Below are 24,636 nucleotides of genomic sequence, written 5' to 3'. Positions count from 1 at the left end.
CCTCGCGGCCATCCGGGGGTCTCTGGTTTCGTAGGGGAAGCCCCGCCTGACAAGGACCAGGTCACAAACGTCAGATTTATTTTTAAAATGTATTTAAATACAAAATGCTGACTTTCTCTGCAGGTAAGAAATTCCACCAACATTTCCATGTCAATTGGGCTCTTAAAATGCAAATCCTTCCATTAAAAATAAATAAACATTTAAATTACTCAGCTATCATTTGTATTAGTCGCAATACTTAAACTTTAGAAAATAGACTTGAACCTTGCCCGGAGCGCCCCGCGGAGTGGGCCCCCCGAGGCCATTTCGCCAAACCCGGGTCCGCGAGGAAGTCCTGGGGCGCACGGCGGGGAGTGGCGGCTCCTGAGGCATCTTTGGACCCCGACGCGGGGGCCACCCGTGTCTGTGCGCGACCCACCGGCCGGAGACCCCTCCCCCCAGCGGCAACCCTGCCCGACAGGGCCCCCAGGAGGCCGCTGGCAGCCACCGGTGTGAGTACAAAACGGGAACCTGGCGGAGAAGACATTTACAGCCACGGGCCCACAGGCGAATCCGCCCCAGCAGCAGCCCGACAACCCAGGCCCACGCGGGGGCTCGCCGTCGCCGTCCGGCAGCCGCGCATGCGCCTGGCCATATCCCAGCGGGGAGGGGGGGCGGAGAGCTGGTCCTCGCGTGCCGCGACCCCGCCCGCCCTCAGCGCGGGACTGCCAGGAGGAGGCAGAGTCCACGTGCGTGCGCGCCCTTGCACGGAGCGAAGCCACAGGACCCCCGCTGCTCCTGGCAGAGCACGCGCGGGAGCCCACGGCCCTGAGCTCCCGCGGAGACCCCGCGGGGGCAGCCACGCAGCGCAGCCGAGGTCCGGACGCAAACCACTGGGGACCGCGGGGGCGGCCATCTGGGAAGGCCGCCGAGCTTCCCTGAGGGCTCGGCAGGGCGACCCCCGTGAAGCCGGCGAGGACCCTCGGTGCCCTACACGGCCGGGTGGTGAAGCCGCGGCTTCCAGCGCTTGGACCGCACGCGGAAGAAGAAGTACATGACCATGAGGAAGAGGGACGAGGCCACGTAGAGCAGCACGCAGAGGCTCATGTCCAGGCTGGAGAAGCCCACGCCCAGGAAGGGCACGGCCGCCCCGGCCTCCTGGCGCGCGCCGGACCCCAGGCGGCTCTGCAGCCGGACGTCCAGCCCGCGGCGCCAGCTCTGCGACAGGGGCGGGCTGGGGCCCGGCGCCCCGGGCGGCCGCGGACTCTGGGCCTCCGGGCCTGCGAGGGCCTTGGCCGGGGGCGTGCGGCCGCGCTCCTCGGCGCGCCCCCCGCCCCCCAGGTCCGCGGAGTAGGTGTCCAGGAGGTTGTGGGCGCCGTAGTGCCGCTTCAGGAAGGCTAGCACCTGGCCTTCGGCCCAGCCGTGCAGCCCCTTGGTCTCCTCGTGGCAGGCCGGGCAGAGGTCTGGCGTGGGCCACGGCGCCTTGGGGAACTTGGGGTCCTCACTCGGGTGACCTAGGGAGAGGAGAGAGGCCGGGCAGCCGCAGCGCAGAGGCTGCCCGCCCAGGCTTCAGGGGCCTCAAAACAGGCCCCAGGTGCCAGGTGCGCCCCAGGTGTGCCCCAGGCGTGCCAGGTGTGCCCCAGGTGTGTCAGGTGCGCCCCAGGTGTGCCCCAGGCGTGCCCGGTGTGCCCCAGGTGTCACGTATGTCCCAGGCGTGCCTCAAGTGCGTCAGATGTGTGCCCGGTGAGGAACGGGGAAACACCGAGGCGCAGGCCGTCCCCACCCCGCCGGTGCTCAGCGCCACGCTCCCAGAGGCGGCCCACGTGGCAGCGGCATGAGCTCGCCGGATGGGACGCGGCTGTCCGAGGCCGGGCCCGGTCAGTGACAGGCTAGGGCTCTGCTGGCCCTCCGAGGTGGACGTGCACCCCGGCCCAGCAGCCGCAGAAGCAACCGGGCCCGGCCGCGAGGGGAGCGGAAGCCAATCTCCTTAGTGCTCAGCTGCCGCTCCGGGCGCGGTGGATTAAATAAAGAGCCGCGTCCGGGCGCCCCTCATTTCTATTAAATGTATTAAGTGTACTTCTCGGCGGAATTCTCTCTAAGCCTAATTTTAATCTGTCATCGACTTACAACAGCTTGAACCCCGCAACGCTGGGAAAACACCTGCGCCCCATTTAGCCGGCGCGCTCGAAGCGCGCGCAGGTCTGGCGGCAGTCCCGGCACAGAGTGCGCCCGCCTGCTCGCCCCTCACCTGCCAGGCGGCTGTTGACCGCGTTGTGCCCCCTCCAGAGCCAGAGCACGGCCTGGTCCGCCGTCTTCACCGCGTCCATGGATTCTCTGGCCATCTCCTCGAAATGCTGCCCGCACTCCTTACAGCCGAAGAAGGTGTGGACGTACCTCCTCACGGCCCGCAGCACGGCCTGCGGGTCGTCCTCCAGACCTAGGCGCACAGCCGAGTGGGCTCCGGGGCGGGCACTGCCCATGGACTAGCCCACCTCACAGCCCGCCCCGGGGCGCCTCCGGCCGCGGCCTACCCGGCTGCTAGTGCTCCTTTGGGGGGATGGGGGTCTCCCACCCACTGGTCCACTCCCCAGATGCCCACGACGGCCAGGGCTGAGCTGGGGCCGAAGCCAGGAACTCGGCCATCTCGGCCAGCACCGCTGCCCCCCAGGGTGGACATCAGCAGGAGGCGGGGGCCGGAGGCCAGGCCACGCGCTACGGCTGGGCGTCCCGGAGTGGCCGCTCACCCACTGTGCCGCAGACCCGCCCTCTCGCGGCCAGCAAGGAGCACTCGGCCCTGCCCCTGCACTGACTCGGGGTCGCCCAGGCCCCAGCAGGACGCCGGCCCTGCCTCTCGACGTCTGCAGGCCGCAGTGCCGGCTCAAGTAGCCGGGCTCCTGCTGCTGGCTGGGGAGACCCACACTCAGGCCCCAGATGCGGCCCCGGCCCCTGCAGGCGTTTATGGAGCTGACCAGCAGATGAGAGCTGGTTTTTTCTCTCTCAATTAATTTTTAAAAAATCACAAAAGCCTAAACCACTTAAAAACCACAGTTTAGGCCAGCGCCACGGCTCACCAGGCAAATCCTCCACCTGCGGCGCTGGCACACCGGGTTCTAGTCCTGGTCGGGGCGCCGGATTCTGTCCCGGTTGCCCCTCTTCCAGGCCAGCTCTCTGCTGTGGCCAGGGAGTGCAGTGGAGGATGGCCCAGGTCCTTGGGCCCTGCACCCCATGGGAGACCAGGAGAAGCACCTGGCTCCTGCCTTCAGATCAGCACAGCACACCAGTTGCAACGCGCTGGCTGTAGTGGCCACTTGGGGGGTGAACCAACGGTAAAGGAAGACCTTTCTCCCTGTCTCTCTCACTAACTTTGTCAAAAAAATTAAAAATAAATAAATAAAAACCACAGTTTAAGAAAACAGTCTGGCCTCCCCAAACCACTCGGGGACAATGAGTGACACCCAGTGTTCCGGAGGTGGGGGGGGGGGCGGATCCTGAGACCCACAGCCCCCGCCCAGACAACAGGGGGGTCGGGAGCCCCCAGGCCGCCCGCCGTGCTCTCTCCACGCAGGGCCAGCCCAGGAGGACCGTGGCCCTGCAGCTCCTCACCCTGGTGACCCTGGCCCCACGGGGTCTCAGGTCACCTCGCGCACGGCCAACCCCTCCTGGCTGCGAGGGTCATCGGGCAGCAGGTGGCATCCAGTGTGGCTCTGCCCCCGGCCGTCTGCCTGCTCCCCGCGGGAGAGCCCCAGACATCTGCCCCTCATCACCCAGTAGCCCCCCTGCTGGGGACCCTAATCTTTAAAGTGGACAAGAGCCATAAACCTCCACCTGAGGGGATTAGCGCCCTCGGCGGGCGTTCAGTCCATGGCTCGACACGCGACACGGAGGAGGCCGCCCAGACTTAATCCCGTGGCCGCGCCTGACCCAATTCTCCCGGCAGGAGCCGGCTCCTCTGAGACGGCCGCCGTGCCCGCGACTTGTGCTGCCAAGGCGGGTGTGGGGGTCAGGGCTGAGACGCGCCCGCAGGGGGGCAGGGGTGCGGTGTGGCCTGCCTCACGCGCCAGCGCTCCCTGGAACGCCCAGGGCCTGCCGGCGGACGCCTCCCCCACGCTCACCCCGGGGCCTGGGGGCAGCGAGCAGCGACACCCGAGGACAGCTGGGGGCTGCCCTGAGCCCACTGCTTCTCCCCACGGGTGGGGCCCACACCCCGCGAGCCTGGCTGGGTCCCCAGGTCCCCAAGGGGCCGCCCTGAACCTGGTGCTACCTGGAGGGGGATCCGGCGCTGGCCTGTGCCGGGTGTCCCAGCACCCCAGAGCGACGGCTGCCGAGTGGCTGTGGCCACGGGAGCCCACATGGCACTGACACGAGGACGCAGACGAGCCCTGCTGGGGTGAGCAGGGCAGACGTGTGCCACTGTGCCTCCTAGGCTCGACGGCCGGGAAGCACCCTGTGGCAGGGCGAGCTGCCCACGTGCCCGGGGCCCTGCACCCACGGGGGAGACCTGGAGGGGGCTCCTGGCTCCTGCCTGGCCCAGCCCAGCCACTGTGGTCACCTGGGAGTGACCCAGAGGATGGAAGGCCCCTTTCTGTCACTCCGCCTTTCAAGTTTATATAAACCTTCCATAAAGAAGGAGAAGACCAGCTTGCTTTGGCCCAGGCTGTCGTGGGTGACGCTGGGCGCTGGCCCAGAGCCGGGTGCAGCCAGAACGCACAGCGCGGTCTCAAGGCGGTAAAAATCCAACCAAAAACTTCAGCGTCTGGGAAAGGGCGGGAAACTCAACTCTGTTCCAGCTCCTTCCAACAACCCGAGCCTGGGAACCTGGCCCTGGCTTCGGGCGGCTCAGCCCCGCCTGCGCGTGGGGTGGGCCTGGAACAGGTGCGTCTCACGCCCCCCTGGTGGGAGCTGCCCCAGAGGCCTGGGGACGGGGGCCCAAGCGTGGCCAGGGCCAGCAGGGGCAGCCTGCAGCAGCCCAGGGGGACCCCGGCCTGGCCCAGGAGCTGCGAGGTCAGGAACGTGGGGCGCAGGCGTGGGCCCCCGGGGGCGTTACCTGTGCCAGCCAGTGCTTCCGGGTGGGTGGAGGCGCGCACGGTGAGGGTGTGGAACAGCGTCCACAGCGAGCACGGGTAGCCCCGCAGCTCCGGGCGGCTGCCCTGACAGCCCACCCACCTGGTCTGGTTAGGCAGGAACACCCCAGAAATCTGGAAGGAACCACGACAGACAGACACGCGTCAGACGCAGCGGAGGAGCCCCAGCCTGGCAGGGCCGGGTGTGGCCCAACTCCACCGCCACGCCCTGCCCGTGCCCACGCCCGGCGTCTCCACCAGGTTAAAAGTGCGTGTCGTCGCAGGAACGCGGAAATGCGCCCGCCCCGCTAAGCAGCGGCCAGCAGCAGGCCAGTGCCGGGCTCCGGCAGGGGCACCGCAGGGCCCACGCTGCCCGGGCGGGGAGGGGCGGGGCGGGCTGTCCAGCTCCAGGGCCCCGGGTGGCGCGGCTGACCACAGCGCTGTCAGAGCAGGGCCAGTGTGGCAGGGCCCGCTCCTGGCCAGGAGCATCGAGTGTCAGCGTCGCCCGCCGATGCGTCCACGGGTTCAGAACGGGACAAGACGCGGCCCAGAGGCCCGGCTCCAAGGGGCTCCAAGCGCCCAGGGCCCTGTGGAGCTGCCGGCCCCGCTGCTGGAAACTGGCCTCTGCAACCACACACGTGGTTTTGGGGGCTAAGATCAGACAAAATGACTAGAGCTTAGAAAAACACAAGCCGGGGCCAGCGTTCACGTCCCAGCTCCTCCACCTGCAACCCTGCCTCCCGCTGGTGCGTGGGCAGCTGGGCCCTGCCACCCCCAGGGCAACACTGGGCTCCTGGCTTCGGCCCGGCCCGGCCCTGCCCCGGCTGTCGCGGGCAGTTGGGGCGCGGACCAGAGAGCAGAGACCCCTCTGCCTTCAAAAAGTGAGAATAAATGAATAAAGAGTTAAAGAATTTTTTAAACTACAAGCCAAGGGGCCAGCACTGCAGAGCGGGTAAAGCCCTGGCCTGCGGCGCCAGCACCCGCTATGGACGCTGCGTCAAGTCCCGGCTGCCCCTCTTCCAGGCCAGCTCTGCCGTGGCCGGGAGTGCAGTGGAGGATGGCCCAGGTCCTGGGCCGGCCCTGCACCCCATGGGAGACCAGGAGAAGCACCTGGCTCCTGGCCTCGGATCGGCGCAGCGCCGGCCGTAGCGGCCATTTGGGGGGTGAAGCCCTTTCTCTGTCTCTCACTGTCTAACTCTGCCTGTCAAAAAACAAAACAAAACACCCACAGATGGACCTCGGCCCCAGCCCGGTGCGCACCGCCTGCGAAAGCACCGGTGAACTGACCTCCACCGCCGGCCGGCGGCAGCACAGGCACCTGGGGCGGGGCTGAACCGTGGGGGGCGGGGCTGAACCGTGGGGGGCGGGGCCGCACCTGCAGCTTGTTGTCCACCAGGTCCAGGACGGCGCTGTAGGGGACCCTCTCCAGGGGCAGGCTGGCCAGCCACTCCCGCAGCATCTCCAGCAGCTTCCTGACCGGCGGGCGCCCGGGGAACAGCTGAGGAGGGGGCCGGCTGAGAGTGAGGGGCTGTCTGGGCAAAGTGCCCCGCCCCCGCCCCGGGACCCAGAGCCCCCTGCCCACTCCCTCCCCCCACAACCCAGAGCCCCCCGCGCCCCCCCCGACCTAGAGCCCACCTGCTCCCCCAGGGACCCAGAGCCCCGCCCACCCCTCCCCCACCCCCGGGACCCAGAGCCCCCTGCCCCCCCCACCTAGAGCCCCGCCTGCTCCCCCAGGGACCCAGAGCCCCGCCCACCCCTCCCCCACCCCCGGGACCCAGAGCCCCCTGCCCCCCCCCGACCTAGAGCCCCGCCTGCTCCCCCAGGGACCCAGAGCCCCCTGCCCCCCCCCCCCGACCTAGAGCCCCGCCTGCTCCCCCAGGGACCCAGAGCCCCGCCCACCCCTCCCCCACCCCGGGACCCAGAGCCCCCTGCCCACTCCCTCCTCCCACAACCCAGAGCCCCCCGCGCCCCCCCCCGACCTAGAGCCCCACCTGCTCCCCCAGGGACCCAGAGCCCCCCTGCCCCCCCCACCTAGAGCCCCACCTACTCCCCCAGGGACCCAGAGCCCCGCCCACCCCTCCCCGACCCCCAGAACCCAGAGCCCCCCTGCGCACCCCCCCACATCTAGAGCCCCGCCTACTCCCCCAGGGACCCAGAGCCCCGCCCACCCCTCCCCCACCCCCAGAACCCAGAGCCCCCCTGCGCACCCCACCCCGACCTAGAGCCCCACCTGCTCCCCCAGGGACCCAGAGCCCCGCCCACCCCATGTGCACCCCAGCACACACCTGTCCCCAAACCCTCCCTCCACCCCCAAGGCCCAGAGCCCCGCCTTACCCCTCCCTACCCTCCTCCCCCACCCCAGGACCCAGAGCCCCGCGCGCCCCACAGGAGCCTCAGCACACACCCGTCTTCCCCTCCAGCACCCAGAGCCCCACCCGCCCCTGGGCTCCCCACGCACCCTCCCCCACCTCAGAGCGGCCCCAGCGTCTCTGGGGAAGTTGATTCAACCCACTTAGGGGCTGACCCAGCAAGCAGGGGCTCTCTAAGAACCAGGCTTCTCTGACAGCCTGGCTAACGCCCCCTCCAGCCCACACCCCTCGCTCGGACCGGGCAGCCCCTCCCAGCGACGGCTGCCATGCGGAGCTCTCTACGCGCCCAGCACCCCCCACCAGCCACCTGCACCCTCCCTGGGCCCCACCAGCCCTGGCCTGAGCCTGCTCCTTGGGAGGCCACTCCTTGGGGGGCTTGTCCAGCAGGGCAGCCCACCCGCTGGCCTCCCACTCCCACAGGAGGCCCAGGGCCCTGCTTCGGGAAGGGCTCTCAGGTGGGGACCCGCCCCGAGCCCCACGCAAGCCCCACCCGAGCCCCCAGTAGTCGAGCCTCGGCTGCACAGGCCGGAGCTCTGTGGGGCCACATCTCCCCCTGCCTGGAGCCCCGACCTGGGGTCCCCCAGCCCACACGGCCCATCCCTCGCGTGCCATCTGGGCCACGCCAGAGCCCGCAGAGGCGTGCAGCTCGGGGCCGAGGCCCATGCCCCTCCGTCACCAGGCACGGGAGGGGTGCTCGGGCACCCACCTTGGCAATGACCGTCACAAAGTCCTTGAGGGTCGTCAGCTCGGGTCCGGCCAGGGACTTGTGGGCGGCCAGCTCCACCCGCAGGAGGCAGTGCAGCCCCGACTCCAGGTCGGCCATGTACAGCTTGGACCTGCGGGCACACACGGCGCTCAGCCAGCACCGCCCCCAACAGCCCTGCCGCCCGCGGGGCCTCGCTGGGGGGCGGAGTACTTGCTTGTCAAACTCTCGCCAGGCCACGGTGGCCGCGTGGTCTTCGCTGGGCCTTGCGGGCAGGGAAAGCGACTTTCTCCTCACACCCGGCAGCGACTTCAGGTACGAGGAGAAGAAGGACCGGAGCGGCTTGGCGCTGGGGGAGGCACAGGGCAGAGGTGGGCCCCGCGCCAGGACGGGGGCGGGGGCTGAGCGTGCACCCGGGCGGCCAGGAGCGGACGCAAACCACAACCACGGCGGCCGCGTGCGTGCTTGGCGGAGACCGGAGGTGCTTGCTAAGCTGGCTCGGGCGTCGCCAAGACGGCCGGAGCCCACAGGCCCATGGGCGCAGCCCCTCCCGAGCTCCCGCGGCAGCAGCGCCGGGTGCGACACAGTTAGAGGGAGACCGTCTCCAGACGGCGGCAGAGGCCGCGGCGGGCGGGGGGCCGTGGGGGCTGCTCTCCTGGGCCACCCTCGCTTCAGGAAATCCTCCTGGAGACCGGGTGTCGGGGCTCCTGGGGGGCGCACAGCCGCCTCACGACCCCCCCGCCTGCCTTCTCCAGCCTCCTAAGGACGTCTGTGCTCGCCTGGGCTCCTCCGGGGCACAAGGGACTTGGCGCAGGGACAGGGCCCCAGAGAGGGCCCCGCCCCACCCTGCCCCGCCCTGCCCCAGCTGCCCCAGACACAGGCCAGCCTCAAGCCCGGGCCCCGCCTCCAGGGGTCCTCCACGGACCCTGCAGGACCCCGTTCTGTCCAGAAACCCACAAAAACAACACAGACAACTCGTGTCAGAACCCACAGCCACGGCCGAAAAACGAGCCCAGGGAGGCGCCCACGCTGGCCTCGGTGCCAGCTTCCTGCCGACGCACACAGGACGCCTGCCATCCCGCCTCCGCCGTGGGAGACTCAGACTCCTGGTGCCCAGGAACCGGCGGATGGAGCCGCCTGCCTCTCACAGAGGGTCCAGGGACCCCCAATTCGGCCTGCCGGCCTCCTGCGCCCACCCAGCCTGTCTCCCTGGACCCCAGCCGGGGCGCACTCACACGTGCACAAGGCCGTGCGAGCCGTTCGGGTAAACCAGGTAGCAGGACGGCAGCGAGGCGATGCCGAGCTTCTCCAGGAGGGCTCTGTCCCCGCCCAGCGCCCTGCTCACGGCGACGTTCTCGTACGGAATCAGGTCCAAGATCACCTGGGGGGGCGAGACCACGTCCTCCACTTGGCTCTCCCCAGGGCGGGCAGCGGGCTCAGCGCCGGCTCTCCCCGGGGCAGGCAGCGGGCTCCCCGGGGCAGGCAGCGGGCTCAGCGCCGGCTCTTCCCGGGGCGGGCAGCGGGCTCCCCGGGGCGGGCAGCGGGCTCAGCGCCGGCTCTCCCCGGGGCGGGCAGTGGGTTCCATGGGGCAGGCAGTGGGCTCCCCGGGGCGGGCAGTGGGCTCAGCGCCGGCTCTTCCCGGGGCGGGCAGCGGGATCCCCGGGGCGGGCAGCGGGCTCCCCGGGGCGGGCAGCGGGCTCAGCGCCGGCTCTTCCCGGGGCGGGCAGCGGGATCCCCGGGGCGGGCAGCGGGCTCAGCGCCGGTTCTTCCCGGGGCGGGCAGTGGGCTCAGCGCCGGCTCTCCCCGGGGCGGGCAGCAGCAGCCCCACCTCAGCCCTGAGACCAGAAACACCTGCTTGGGGACCAGCCTGCTTCCCGTCCACTCACAGCTGGGCTGTCACTGAGACGGCCCTGGCCGCCCCCGCCCCCGCCCCCTTCCTCAGCCAGGGCACCTCCCTGAGGCATGCGCTGAGCCAGGAAGCACCTCCTCCCGGCACAGCGAGGCCCGTCCCTGATTTAGAAGGCGGACAGCACCAGTGGCCGCGGGGCCACAGTCCACTCACAGCGCCAGGGAGAGCGTCCACGCTCACGGCGCCCAGGGCCCGCCCTTCCTCCTGGCCGGGGAGGCTCAGCTGTGTCCTGCCTGCGTCGCCCCCGTCTGCGCTGGGCCTCCACTCCTGGGCCACCAGTCTCGTGTCTCCCTGGCGGGCAGAGCCGGGCTACGCCTGCGGCGCTGGACGGCTGCTGGCGTGGGGGGGCCTCCCCCCTTGGGGGTGCCCGTCTGGCCTGGCACACGTGCGCGGCATGGGGGGGAACTGCCTGAGGGAGCGAGCCAGTGGCGGCTCCACCTCCCTCCAGAACCCTGGCCAGCCAGAGGCGGCGGCACAGGCACAGAGCGGGGTGGGTGCGGTGCTGCCGCCTCCAGCAGCTCCCTCAGCTGTGAGGCTGGTTCCTCCTTCACCCCCGTGTCCCAGCTGACGGACAGACAGGCGGGGGGTCAGGCTGGGTATGCAGCCTGCCCCAGCACTGCCGCCCCCAGGAAACAGGCGTCAGCCGGCTCCCGCTGGCCACCGCAGGTCAGAGCCTCAGGGAGATGCCTCACACGGCCCCCGGACTTGGCAGACCCAGGGCTCCCAGGACAGCCGAGTCCCAGCGGGGGGCTCAGCGCCTAGACCCTGGCTCCCCTCCCCACGCCGGGGAGTGGGGCTAAACACCACCCCCAACCTGGGCGCTGGGACCCACCTCAGCAGACCCAGCCCCGGCCACCGTAGCCGTACCTCTCGGCCCACATAGGAGCTGTTGCTTTCGAACAGAACGGCCGTGTACTGGCCACGGCCACGGTCACCGCCGAGCAGGGCGAGAACGTCGCTGGGCCTGGGGGAGGCGGGGGGGTGTTCAGCAGCTGCGGCAGGCAGCCGGACGCCACAGCCAGGCCGCGTCCACAAACGACACTCCGCACGGAGGCGCTCACCGGAGGGGGTCCAGCGGCGGGCACGCGGGGGGCCGGGTTCCCTCCGTGTGGTTCTGCAGGAAGTCGATCATCGACTGCCGGACTGTCCGCAGCTCTCTGTCGGGTCCTGCGGGGGCGCACCGTCCCTGAGTGTCCCCGTGCAGCGCGCCACCGGGACAGGCAGCCTGGCATAGCGGCAGCGCCATCGGCAGTGACTCCAGCTGGGGGCCCACGCGTGGTGACGGCAGCCGGGCCACACGGCCGGGCCGAGCCCACCCACGGAGGGTGTGAGGGGGGTGTCCCGGGTCGCCTGCTCTGTGAGCAGGTATGAGGGGCGAGCGCATCCCCAGCCACTGTCTCAGTAAAAGGATTTACTGACAACGACAAAACCCCACAGCTGGGCTGGCACTGCGGTGCCGCCTGCAGAGCCGGCGTCCCACACGGGCACCAGTTCAAGTCCCGGCTGCTCCACTTCCGATCCAGCTCTGCTGTGGCCTGGGAGAGCAGAGGACGATGCCCAAGCCCTTGGGCCCGGCACCCGCGGGGGAGACCTGGAGAAGCTCCTGGCTGGCCCAGCCCTGGCCACTGCGGCCGTCTGGGCAGTGACCAGCGGATGGAGGCTCCTGTCTGTAACTCTTTCAAATAAATCAATCTTTAAAAAAAAATCAAGAAAAGCTTTGCAGCCCCCACGTTAGCCGAGGAAGGGCAGAGGCTACCCCACCCCGGACCACGGGTCCATCCGGGGAGGCGGGGCCGGCAGGGTGCAGGAGAGCCGCGCGGGGCTCACAGGCCGCCTCGGGTCCTCACCTTTGAAGCTTTCTCCCGTGGTGAAGTCCTTGGTGAAGGCCCTGAAGTACTAGGAGGAAAAGCAGAGCGTGAGCGGGCCCCCGCGGCCCCGCCCACAAAGCCCTCATTTACATGTCCTAACCCCACCCAACACCTCATTTACATGTCCTGACCCCACCCTAACACCCTCATTTACATGTCCTGGCCCCACCCACAACACCCTCATTTACATTTCCTGCCCACCCCAACAACACCCTCATTTACATGTCATGCCCCGCCCCCAGCATCCTCATTTACATGTCCTGCCCCACCCACAGCACCCTCATTTACATGTCCTGACCCAGGGTTCAGGGGTGAGGCCATCCCGCAGGACAGCCATCAGGACAACCCCTGGACTGTGGTGCTCGTGTGTGCCGGGATTTACAGGCGGGCAGCAGCGCTGGCCCCGCCGTCGCCAGCACATCCCAGACCAGCTCGTGTGCTCCTGCCACAGCCGGGGCAGGCTTGCAAGTCCCCCAGGGAAGCACCGGCGGGCCACGCGGGTATAGACACCCCTCCAGGGAAGCACCGGCGGGCCAGGCGGGCGCAGACACCCCTCCAGGGAAGCACCGGCAGGTCACGCGGGGGCAGATACCCCTCCAGGGAGGCACCGGCGGGCCACGTGGGCGCACACCCCTCCAGGGAGGGACCGGCAGGCCACGCGGGCGCAGACACCCGTACAGGGAAGCACCGGCAGGCCACGTGGGTGTAGACACCCCTCCAGGGAAGCACCGGCAGGCCACGTGGGTGTAGACACCCCTCCAGGGAAGCACCGGGAGGCCACGCGGGTGTAGACACCCCTCCAGGGAAGCACCAGCGGACGGGGGTGCCCTGCGCTGCACCCCGTCTTGGCGAGCCTGGGGGCAGCTGACCTGCTGTGCTCACCCCAGGGCCCTGTGAGGAGGCCCGAGGCGGCGCCGTTCCAGACGCCAGGCACACGGGGGCAGGCCACCAGCCCGCGTCACAGGTGCTGGGTAAGCCAGAGCGCCCCACGCCGACGCCCTCAGACTCCAGGGCTGCAGGCGCTGTTCCAGCCTCGGCCGCCACTCAGCGTCCACGGCACGGCGCCGGGATTTCAGGGCCGGGATTTCAGGGCCGGGACGGAGCTGGGGGTCAGGAAGCGCCTTTAGAAACAGCGTCCCAGCTGTCGGGGCCGCCGGGTGGGACCCTCCTCAAGCCAGGTCACCTCTGCCCCCTAGTGGAGGAAGCGGAACAGGCCCGCCTCTGGGGACCCCCGATCGGCCAGCACCACACGTGGGCGGCTGGGCCCGCAGCTGTGGACAGGCCTCCTCACGCCCAGCTGCACAGCTCTCCAGCCAAGGGAACCCCGCGGAGAGCTCGCGCCAGCTCCCACCGTCAAAAGCCAGACAGGAACGCTGAGGCCACAGAACCGCAGCTGGTGACCTGAGCCTGGGGGGGGCAGCAGCCCCTCCCACACTGCGGTGCCTGGGGGGGGGTCTGACCCAGCTGCAGCAGCCCCTCCCACACTGCGGTGCCTGGGGGGCCTTACCCAGCTGCAGCAGCCCCTCCCACACCGCGGTGCCTGGGGGGTGTCTTACCCAGCTGCAGCAGCCCCTCCCACACTGCGGTGCCTGGGGGGGCCTTACCCAGCTGCAGTAGCCCCTCCCACACTGCGGTGCCTGGGGGGTGTCTTACCCAGCTGCAGTAGCCCCTCCCACACTGCGGTGCCTGGGGGGGGTCTTACCCAGCTGCAGTAGCCCCTCCCACACTGCGGTGCCTGGGGGGCCTTACCCAGCTGAAATAGCCCCTCCCACACTGCGGTGCCTGGGGGGGCCTTACCCAGCTGCAGTAGCCCCTCCCACACTGCGGCGCCTGGGGGGGCCTTACCCAGCTGCAGCAGCCCCTCCCACACTGCGGTGCCTGGGGGGTGTCTTACCCAGCTGCAGCAGCCCCTCCCACACTGCGGTGCCTGGGGGGGCCTTACCCAGCTGCAGTAGCCCCTCCCACACTGCGGTGCCTGGGGGGGCCTTACCCAGCTGCAGCAGCCCCTCCCACACTGCGGTGCCTGGGGGGGGCCTTACCCAGCTGCAGCAGCCCCTCCCACACTGCGGTGCCTGGGGGGGCCTTACCCAGCTGCAGTAGCCCCTCCCACACTGCGGTGCCTGGGGGGCCTTACCCAGCTGAAGTAGCCCCTCCCACACTGCGGTGCCTGGGGGGCCTTACCCAGCTGCAGCAGCCCCTCCCACACTGCGGTGCCTGGGGGGGGGTCTGACCCAGCTGCAGCAGCCCCTCCCACACTGCGGTGCCTGGGGGGCCTTACCCAGCTGCAGTAGCCCCTCCCACACTGCGGCGCCTGGGGGGGCCTTACCCAGCTGCAGCAGCCCCTCCCACACCGCGGTGCCTGGGGGGGGTCTGACCCAGCTGCAGCAGCCCCTCCCACACTGCGGTGCCTGGGGGGGCCTTACCCAGCTGCAGTAGCCCCTCCCACACTGCGGTGCCTGGGGGGGGTCTGACCCAGCTGCAGCAGCCCCTCCCACACTGCGGTGCCTGGGGGGCCTTACCCAGCTGCAGTAGCCCCTCCCACACTGCGGTGCCTGGGGGGGGGTCTGACCCAGCTGCAGCAGCCCCTCCCACACTGCGGTGCCTGGGGGGCCTTACCCAGCTGCAGTAGCCCCTCCCACACTGCGGTGCCTGGGGGGGGGTCTGACCCAGCTGCAGTAGCCCCTCCCACACTGCGGTGCCTGGGGGGGGTCTTACCCAGCTGCAGTAGCCCCTCCCACACTGCGGTGCCTGGGGGGCCTTACCCAGCTGAAGTAGCCCCTCCCACACTGCGGTGCCTGGGGGGCCTTACCCAGCTGCAGCAGCCCCTCCCACACTGCAGTGCCTGGGGGGCATCTGACCCAGCTGCAGTAGCCCCTCCCACACTGCGGTGCCTGGGGGGTGTCTTACCCAGCTGCAGTAGCCCCTCCCACACCGCGGTGCCTGGGGGGGCCTTACCCAGCTGCAGCAGCCCCTCCCACACTGCGGCGCCTGGGGGGGCCTTACCCAGCTGCAGCAGCCCCTCCCACACTGCGGCGCCTGGGGGGGCCTTACCCAGCTGAAGTAGCCCCTCCCACACTGCGGCGCCCAGGCTCTGCCGCCCTCCAGCTCCGACTCCCGTCCTGGGGCCGCACTGGGAGGCAGCAGCCAGCTTGATCTGCCCCGGGCCTGGCACAGCTCCGCATGGCGGGCACTGGAGTGGGGAAGGGAACCAGGCATGGGGGGCCTCTCCTCTGTCCTTTCTGCTTCTCAAATAGATTATGCGGGGGCGGGGCCAAGAGGCGCAGCAGGTGACACTCGGTCCGGCTTCCTGCCACGCCCCTGCGGGGGGAGGGGCGGCGCGCCAGGCACTGGCGAGGAGCGACAGGAGACTGCCGCCCACCTCCCCGCCCGCCGGCACTCACCCGGAAGGTGGGGTAGAAGTGGATGTCGTAGGCGCGGCACACCTCCTGGTTCTTCTCCTCCGCACAGTCCAGGGCGGCCACGCGGATGGCCGCTGCCCAGTCTGAAAGGCAGGGGGAGGGGGGAGGCTCTCAGTGCTCGGGGGCCGCGCCCCGCCAGGCCCCGCCTCCCCGCGTGCCACCAGGCACACCTAATGCTCCCCAAACGCGAACGGGCGCGCAGGGTCTCACTGGGCTCCCGCCTCACCGTGAGGCCCCCCCTCACGCCGAGACACCTCCTGCGAGCCCCGGCGCCGCAGGGGCAGATAAGGGGCGTTCCCTGTGCCCCTCACCCCGACGGTGTGAGTGCAAGAAAAACGCCCACGCCCACACCCCAGGCACTCCAGAATCCTCGGTCCACATCAGCCCCACCCACCTCAGGTGCCCCGCCCCCACAGGCAGGCCCCGCCCCCACAGGCAGGATGAAAGTCTGCAGTGGCCGGGGGCGGGTCCCACGGCAGGCTAAGCCGCCACTTTCGACACGGGCGTCCCACACTGGGGCGCCGGTTCTCCGGGGACCTCTGATCCCGCCTCCCCCTACCGCGCACGTGCTTGGCCCCTGCCACCCGCGTGGGAGACCCGGGGAGGTTCCGGCTCCTGGCTTCGGCCTGGCCCAGCGCGGCCGCCGCAGGCATCCAGGGAGTGGACCAGTGGACAGACATGTCTCTGCTTAAACAAGTGGAAACAAGCCCACACTGAAGTCTGCCTGAGCGGGCCCAGGCTGTCCCCGAGGGCCGCTGCTGCTCTCCCTGCCCTGTGGACCCCCGACCCCTGAGCACCGCACACAGCCCTGGACGCCAGGCGCCTGTGCCCCTCACACCCACTGGCTCTGCTTGGCCATCGCCACCCGCAGACGCGCACTGGCTCTCGTCCCGGCTCCTGTGCTCGGACGCTGGGCAGCAGCCGGCCCCGGCCGCCCCTCGCTCCCTAGAACCACTCCTGTCAGACCCGCGCCCCTTCTCTGAGACGTTCGCACACCGCCGCCGGCACCTCAGAGCCACCTCGGCTCCTCCGCCCGAGACCCCCAGAGGACAGCTCAGGAAGGGGACAAAGGACAGGGACAAGCGCCGGCACCTGCCGCAGGTGCACGGGGAAGGCACCAGGAGCACGCGTGTCTCCCCAGCTCCCGGAGAAGCAGTGGGAGGGCCTGACCCAGGACGCACACCTGGAAACACGGGGATGGGGATCTGTGCTGGGCACGAGGCCCCGCCTGCACACACACACACTCACACTCACACACACTCGAGGCCCCGCGGAGCCCCGGCTGTACACACACACACACACACACTTGGCCCCACGGAGCCCCGGCTGCACACACACACACACACACACTCGAGGCCCCACGGAGCCCCGCCTGCACACATACATACTCACACACACTCACACACACTCGAGGCCCCGCGGAGCCCCGGCTGCACACACACACACACACACACACTCGAGGCCCCACGGAGCCCCGGCTGTACACACACACACACACACACACACACTCGGCCCCACGGAGCCCCGGCTGTACACACACACACTCACACACACACACTCGAGGCCCCACGGAGCCCCGCCTGCACACATACACACTCACACACACCCACGAGGCCCTGCGGAGCCCCGGCTGCACACACACACACACACACACACTCGAGGCCCTGTGGAGCCCCGGCTGTACACACACACACACACACACACACTCGAGGCCCCATGGAGCCCCGGCTGTACACACACACACTCACACACACACACTCGGCCCCACGGAGCCCCGGATGTACACACACACACACACACACACACACTCGAGGCCCCACGGAGCCCCGCCTGCACACACACACACACACACACACACTCGAGGCCCCACGGAGCCCCGGCTGTACACACACACACACTCTCAAGGCCCTGCGGAGCCCCGGCTGCACACACACACACACACACTCGAGGCCCTGCGGAGCCCCGGCTGCACACACACACACACACACACACACTCGAGGCCTTGCGGAGCCCCGGCTGCACACACACACACACACACACACTCGAGGCCCCGCGGAGCCCCGGCTGTACACACACACACACACACACACTCGAGGCCTTGCGGAGCCCCGGCTGCACACACACACACACACACACACTCGAGGCCCCACGGAGCCCCGGCTGTACACACACACACACACACACACACACACACACTCGAGGCCCCGCGGAGCCCCGGCTGTACACACACACACACACACACACACACACACTCGAGGCCCCGCGGAGCCCCGGCTGCACACACACACACACACACACACACACTCGAGGCCCCGCGGAGCCCCGGCTGCACACACACACACACACACACACACTCGAGGCCCCACGGAGCCCCGGCTGTACACACACACACACACTCGAGGCCCCACGGAGCCCCGGCTGTACACACACACACACACACACACCCACGAGGCCTGCGGAGCCCCGGCTACACACACACACACACACTCGAGGCCCCGCGGAGCCCCGGCTGTACACACACACACACACACACACACACTCGAGGCCCCGCGGAGCCCCGGCTGCACACATACGCTTTCCTCTCCACCACCAACGTGAGGCTCGAAGACCTCTTGCTGGTGAGGACAGTGCTGGTCCCTCTGTGGGCTGGCTGAGCGGGTCCACCCCGGCCCAGCCCCGCCCCACGGCCCAGGCCCCCTTTGTGGGCTGAGTGAGCGGCCCCCCCCCCACGGCCCGGGCCCACCATGGCCCAGGCCCCCCCCCCACGGCCCAGGCCCCCTCTGTGGGCTGAGTGAGCAGGCCCACCAGGGCCCAGGCCCCCCCCACGGCCCGGCCCCCCCCACGGCCCGGCCCCTGCAGACGGAGGGGAAAGACCTCTCGCCGAGTCCTGAATTCCAGGCCGTCTCCCCGGGATCTCAGACTGCACGGACTCAAGAGGAACAGTTAATACCTCATCCAATTAGCACAGCAGATGGCAGCCAACAGGAACCAGCGTGCCCAGGTCATGGCTCGCCGTGACTTCCGGCTGCTGGGCCGGCCGACCCCTGCCCCTTCACCTGCCACGCCAGTTCCTGCTGCCCCACAGCCCCCGGCACGTGGGGCAGCGTCACGGCTGCGAGGGGGAAGCCAAGCCGCACACACAAAGGACGCGGTCGGAGACGGCGCCAGGCCTGGGCTTCGGGGCGGGGTTCGGCCCACTTTGCTCCCCCACGTGTGTCACGGGCCTGGGGCCACGCCTGCTGCGCGGCTTCCACCTGTTCTCAGCGACAGCGCAGTAAACCAGCAAGCTTGCCGAGGGCAAGGGGGCCAGGCCACCGCCAGGTGCCCGTGGGGAACACGCTTCCTGTGGGACGCCGCCACTCCGGCCCTCGGTCCACGCAGCCGTCACCTGCTCAGAGGCCGCCCCCAGCCCCGGCCCCGGCAGCTACAGGGTTGGGGAACTTCCACACCCGCACTCGGCTTACAAAACTTTGCCGCCAAGCTACCTGTCACAGAAACGGTTCAGGCTGCCGGGCGAGCTGGAGCTGGGGCCGCCCGACCCGCAGCAGGTGTGCCCAGGGGAGGGTCCCCCATCGGACTCGGGGCCTCCACACTCGCTGCAGCCCCTCAGCGGCCTCCCCCGCCATCCTGCCTTAACCACAGGGTGGGGGTCCCCACCCCCCAGCTCAGCGCCCGGCCCGGACACTAAAGGAGGCAGGAGCTGGCAGCCGCTGGCCACCTCCAGGACCTCATGTCTCGGGGACGCAGATCCACTCCGTCCCACCTGAGAGCCCACCCTGCAGAAGGACACGGAGTTCCAAGACCCCCCACGAGGAGGGCGCCCTGTCTACCAGTACCCTCTGGAGACGAGGGGCCGCTGGCCCTGGGCGCTCAGGGAGGCGGAGAGCCCCCCGCCCCCATCTCCTGGGCACACGGGGACAAGAGGGCGGCCCAGGTCTCCTGCAGTGAGGGCGGAGGCGAAGCCCCTCCCCCAAATGCTGGTCACAGGCCCACCCGCCCCCCAAGTCCCGGCTAGGCCACCCCCTGCCCTGTCCTTTCTCTCAGCTTCCCAGGAACTCCACGGGGCGCAGAACTCCGGGGAGGCAGACGGGAGGGAGCACCGGCCTCCAGGAGTTCCTGCCGCGGCCATGGTTGCCGCACACTGGGAGGCAGAGGCCACGCCAACACCGCGCCACCCGGCAATCTGGTACCTCCTCCCCCACGCCCCCAGGGGCCCAGCAGGAGCCGGAAGAGGAAAGCCCACCCGTCTTTAACCCACGTGACGCGGCCATGGGCCCGGTGCAGGGGGCAGCAGGGGGAGTTGGCTGGTTAAGCAGCGGTGGGCGTGGGCACCTCCGGACCCCGACATCTCTGACTGCGGTGGGGGCGCCATGCTGAGACCCTCCCAGAGGCACGGGCCCGGCTCTCAGTGCCACGGGGGACGCTGGCCGCTGCCCACACGACTCCCTTGTATCCGCAGTCGGGCAGTCAGCACAGCAGGGCCAGGCCCGGAGGGGACAGGGCACCTTCCTCGAGCACCTTTAGGCCTGGAGCAAGATTGCCTGGATAGCAGGAGTGGGGAAAACTAGCCAGAAGGCAACGCCGGCCATGGCAGCCTGAGCCTCGCCCCCCCCCAGGGCGCCCCAAGGCCACCTCAGTCCGCTGGGGCAGTCTCCTCACGGGGCGCCCCAAGACTGACCGTGACCCCAAAACCTTGGAACTCCCCGTAGGGAGGCAGGCCCACAGGCCCCTGTGCCCAGGCAGCCCCGCTGGCGTCTGGCCTCACCGCCCTCGGCCACACGGCCTGGCCCCCAGGCCTCTGCGCTCGCCCACCCCTCCCGGGCCCAAGGTTAACTCATTCGCTGTCCACTTTCTGTGCCTCGTCTGCCTCCCCAGCCACGCATGGCTCCCTGGGGAAGGGCCGTGCCACCGGTCCACAGGCACCAACGGGCCGCAGCGAAGCCACGCTCCAGGTGAGCCACGTCCCTCGGACGGGGGCCAGGCGGCCAGGCCTCGGAGCCTGCGGCAGATGCCGGCCCAGCGGGACCGGCAGATGGGCGGGCATTCAGAGCCACACAAAAGACCGAGGCCCAGCTCCCAGAGTGCAGGGCTGGCCTCCACCGAGGCCCGCCCCTCGCCTCTCCCACCTGTCTCCCACCATACAAAGGCAAATGGCCCGCTGCCCGCACCAGCTGCCAAGCAGAGGGAGGCCCCGCCCCGGAGCCGCCGGGCACAGCCTTGGGGGGGAGCGCTGGGCCCACCCCCCACTCGCCCTCCCAGCCACAGGCTCAGACTGGTGGGCAAAGGAAGCTTCCACACCCCAGAGCCAAAACCCATCTCACATTTACTTCTCGGTAACTACCACTGACCCCTGCAGGCCTGACCCCTCCAGGCCTGACCCCTGCACCGTGTTCTGCGGGCACAGTGAAGTGAAATCAGGGAGGGCACGGCCCTGGGGTGGGCGCAACAGGGGCGCTGGGGGTACGGGCAGCCCCAGGCGGGCGCAGTGGGGGCACTGGGGGTACAGGCAGCCCTGGGTGGGCGCAGCGGGGGCGCTGGGGGTACGGGCAGCCCCGAGCTGCACAGGCCTGGGCAGAGGAGAAACGCACACACCCACAGTGGAGCAGCCCCGTCCCGCCCCCACCATCCCAGCGCTGTCAATCACCTCACCCAGCTGAAGTGGAAAAACCGCACCTGCCACACCTGCCAGGCGAGGCGGCTGTGGCCAAGCCCCTCCTGGTGGCCCAGGTCTTCCCCAGTCCTGGTTCTGACCTGAGTGACGTACACTCAGTGTGGCTGCCCCGCCGAGGCCCCTGACCTGTCCACTGTGTGAGGACCAGGCGGCTGCCTTAGGCCCCCTGGGCGCCTGCACCCCTGCCTCTCCCGGGCCTCCATCTCTGGGCGCCCACACCCCTGCCTCTCCCGGGCCTCCATCTCTGGGCGCCCACACCCCTGCCTCTCCCGGGGCCTCCATCTCTGGGCGCCCGCACCCCTGCCTCCCCCGGGCCTCCATCTCTGGGCGCCCGCACCCTTGCCTCCCCCGGGCCTCCATCTCTGGGCGCCCACACCCCTGCCTCTCCCGGGCCTCCATCTCTGGGCGCCCGCACCCCTGCCTCCCCCGGGCCTCCATCTCTGGGCGCCCGCACCCCTGCCTCCCCCGGGCCTCCATCTCTGGGCGCCCGCACCCCTGCCTCTCCCGGGCCTCCATCTCTGGGCGCCCGCACCCCTGCCTCCCCCGGGCCTCCATCTCTGGGCGCCCGCACCCCTGCCTCCCCCGGGCCTCCATCTCTGGGCGCCCGCACCCCTGCCTCCCCCGGGCCTCCATCTCTGGGCGCCCGCACCCCTGCCTCCCCCGGGCCTCCATCTCTGGGCGCCCGCACCCCTGCCTCCCCCGGGCCTCCATCTCTGGGCGCCCGCACCCCTGCCTCCCCCGGGCCTCCATCTCTGGGCGCCCGCACCCCTGCCTCCCCCGGGCCTCCATCTCTGGGCGCCCGCACCCCTGCCTCCCCCGGGCCTCCATCTCTGGGCGCCCGCACCCCTGCCTCCCCCGGGCCTCCATCTCTGGGCGCCCGCACCCCTGCCTCCCCCGGGCCTCCATCTCTGGGCGCCCGCACCCCTGCCTCTCCCGGGCCTCCATCTCTGGGCGCCCGCACCCCTGCCTCTCCTGGGCCTCCCCAGCCTCAGGGAACATCAAGGAGCTGAATTCACCTCCGAGAAGCCGCAAGAAACCCAGAGCCCTCGGGCAGAGAGGGGCCTGCCGGCCGCGCTCACCACCTGGCAGGGCGGGGACAGTGTGGACACAGGGCGTGCCATCCCCAGCCGCCCCCTCCCAGTCCGGCCCGGTGCTCCCCGCGCGAGCCGCACCGCCTGCAACCTGCGGCCTCCTGGCTCTCGGGGCCACTCGGTGGCCTGCCCTGCGCCCGCCCACTTGCACCCCCACCCCGGGGCACCGAGCTTGTGGCTTCGGGAATAGAACCAGGTTTCATGGTGTGTGTCCTTGGGAGTGACGTGAGCCATCTGGCACACACACAGGCACGCACACCTCACCTCCCAAAGTCTGGGAAAGCCAGGGGGCGGCCAAGAAAGTTCAGCCGGAACCTCTCTCCTGAGACCCCCCACCTGGGGAGACCCCCCCACCCAGGGAGACCCCCCACCTGGGGAGACCCCCCCCACCCAGGGAGACCCTCCCATCCAGGGAGACCTCCCACCCGAGGGCCCACACAGGGCAAGGCTGGGAGCCGCGACCGGCCAGGCTCTGTGTTCGCGGGAAGCTGGGGCCGGAGACCACCAGGCTAACAGCGCCCCTCGGGCACATCCCTGGGATGAGGAAGGGTCGACCTGAAGCCCCCCCCTGCACAGCCCCTCACAGGGACGCAGCACCTTCGTGCCCAGGCTCCCCCAAGCCGAGCCAACCTCACAACAGGGAACAGGGCCTGCCCCACGGCCACTGCCCACGGAAACCAGGCTGCTGCGGGGCGGGGGGGCGGGGAGGTCCAACTCTGCAAGAGGGAGCCACCTGAGGGGCCCGAATCCAGGCGTGTGCCCCAGGGGACACAGAGGTGGGGGACAGCAGGCTTCGGGCCACTCATGGAGGCTAAGGGCCCTTCCCTGAGGGCTTCTCCAACCAGGGCTCTCACGGGGGACGCGGCAGGAGGGCAGCGTGGGGCCACCCTCTTCGGCCAGGGGCCTTCTCTTGTGGGTGCTGGGCTCTGCCCAGCTGAGAAGTGACCAGGTGACCCCACGTGGGGGCCTCAGAAGGAGCTCTAGGCCCCAGCCCCGCCCAGCGGCCGAGCTGTCTCACTTTCAGCCACGTCTCCATTTGGTCTGCGGCCCCTCCTCCAGCCTCCACCTGCCGCCTGCCCCACACCCCCAAGACTGAACTGAGAGGCAGAGTTAGACGGCGGGGATGGGCAGAGGTCTCCCACCCCGGCTCACTGCCAAACGGCCCCAACAGTCGGAGCTGGGCCGATCCAGGCCAGGGCCAGGAGCTCCGCCCGGTCTCCCACGAGGGTGCGGCGGCCCAAGCACAGGTGCCACCTTCCACGGCTTTCCCAGGCCGGAGCAGGGGGCTGGATGGGAAGCGGGGCAGCCGGGACTCGCCCTGGCACGCAGATGGGGTGCTGGCCACGGCTCCACGCCAGCCCTCTGTGCCCAGAGCCCGGCTACCCCCCACCAGATCCAGGAACACTCCAGGCCCCAGCACCGCTCAGCCAAGAAGCCACCTCTGCCTTCGAAACCCATCAATACGGCTACGTAAGCTCCAGGCCCTGCGCCCACGTGCCAGGCCGGCGCGGCCCCTGGCCGAGCACCGGACCAGAACCAGGGCCCCTGCGCCCACGTGCCAGGCCGGCGCGGCCCCTGGCCGAGCACCGGACCAGAACCGGGGCCCCTGCGCCCACGTGCCAGGCCGGCGCGGCCCCTGGCCGAACACCGGACCAGAACCGGGGCCCCTGTGCCCACGTGCCAGGCCGGCGCGGCCCCTGGCCGAGTACCGGACCAGAACCAGGCCCCTGTGCCCACGTGCCAGCCTGGTGCGGCCCCCGGCCGAGCACCGGACCAGCTCCCGGGCGCTGCGGCCGCCCGGGGGGCGAACCAGCCGATGGAAGATGCCCAGCGCCGCCTTCGGAGTAACATAGAAACCGGCCAGCGGCGCGGCGAGGCCGACCGGCGTGAGGAGGGTCCTGGGGCTGCAGGCGGACCCGGCCGCCCCGGGGCCGGCGAGCTCCTCCTGGACGGCCGAGTGGACAGCAGCCGGCCGGCCCGCGACGCGCCGAGGGGCGCTCCTGGGAGGGGCGTGCGCGCGCGCCCGGGGGCTCCGGGTGCAGGAGCCTGCGAGCCGGGAGCCCCGCGCCCGCCGTGGGAAGGGGCTTCCCCGGGCTGCGGGCGGGCCCGCCTCACCTCGCACGTCGCCCGCCAGGGCCCGCCAGGTGGGCGCGTAGCCGATGCAGTGGCCGCACCACGAGGAGTAGAACTGCACGAGCCACGCCGCCGAGCTGTTGGCCGTGGCGCCACGCACGCCGCCGCTGTCCAGCACCCACACGGCGTCCTCGCCCGCGCGGTACAGCCGCGCCGCGCCGCCCGGCCCCGGCCCCGCGGCCGCCGCCGCCAGCAGCACGAGCAGGCGCGGCAGCCGCGAGGCCCGCGCAGGGGACGGGCGCCGGGTCGCGGACGCGGACCCCGCGCGGGACGCCGGACCCCGCGCCGCCGCCGCCGCCGCCGCCGCCTCGGCCGCCGCCATGTTGCAAGTGGCGTGGGCCCGACCTTTCACCCTGGCAACCAGCGTCACGTGCGCGGCGAAGCCCCGCCCCCGCGCGCTCGGCCCCGCCCCCGCGCGCTCGGCCCCGCCCGCC

At 70.4% G+C, this 24,636-nt stretch overlaps 1 protein-coding gene across 1 annotated transcript; it reads right to left on the bottom strand.

Annotated features, from left to right (window-relative positions):
• Positions 1–75: 75 nt before the first annotated feature.
• QSOX2 (quiescin sulfhydryl oxidase 2) lies at positions 76–24,547 on the bottom strand. The gene is made up of 12 exons (XM_070059191.1): positions 24,185–24,547; positions 15,290–15,390; positions 11,868–11,916; positions 11,082–11,187; positions 10,888–10,984; positions 9,347–9,492; positions 8,329–8,460; positions 8,115–8,244; positions 6,415–6,537; positions 5,024–5,174; positions 2,228–2,416; positions 76–1,493 (listed from the first exon to the last, which is right to left on the bottom strand). Exons 1-12 carry the CDS (start codon positions 24,522–24,524, stop codon positions 970–972), a joined length of 2,088 nt encoding a protein of 695 aa, XP_069915292.1. The 5' UTR covers positions 24,525–24,547; the 3' UTR covers positions 76–969.
• Between the last annotated feature and the right edge of the window lie 89 nt (positions 24,548–24,636).

The sequence above is a fragment of the Oryctolagus cuniculus genome, chromosome 1, assembly GCF_964237555.1.
Source record: "Oryctolagus cuniculus chromosome 1, mOryCun1.1, whole genome shotgun sequence".
NCBI lineage: Eukaryota > Metazoa > Chordata > Mammalia > Lagomorpha > Leporidae > Oryctolagus > Oryctolagus cuniculus.
Note: the sequence above shows the minus strand (reverse complement) of the source record. Positions and strands in the feature narration are given on the sequence as shown.

Bases quoted from the DNA above. Each gene is read 5' to 3' on its own strand.
- QSOX2 (XM_070059191.1), bottom strand. From the start codon at position 24,524: ATGGCGGCGGCCGAGGCGGCGGCGGCGGCGGCGGCGGCGCGGGGTCCG. The intron at 15,391-24,184 runs GTGAGGCGGGCC...CCTGCCTTTCAG, and splicing joins CCTGGCGGGCGACGTGCGAG to ACTGGGCAGCGGCCATCCGC. The intron at 6,538-8,114 runs GTGGGTGCCCGA...CCCCCTCCTCAG, and splicing joins TTGTGACGGTCATTGCCAAG to CTGTTCCCCGGGCGCCCGCC.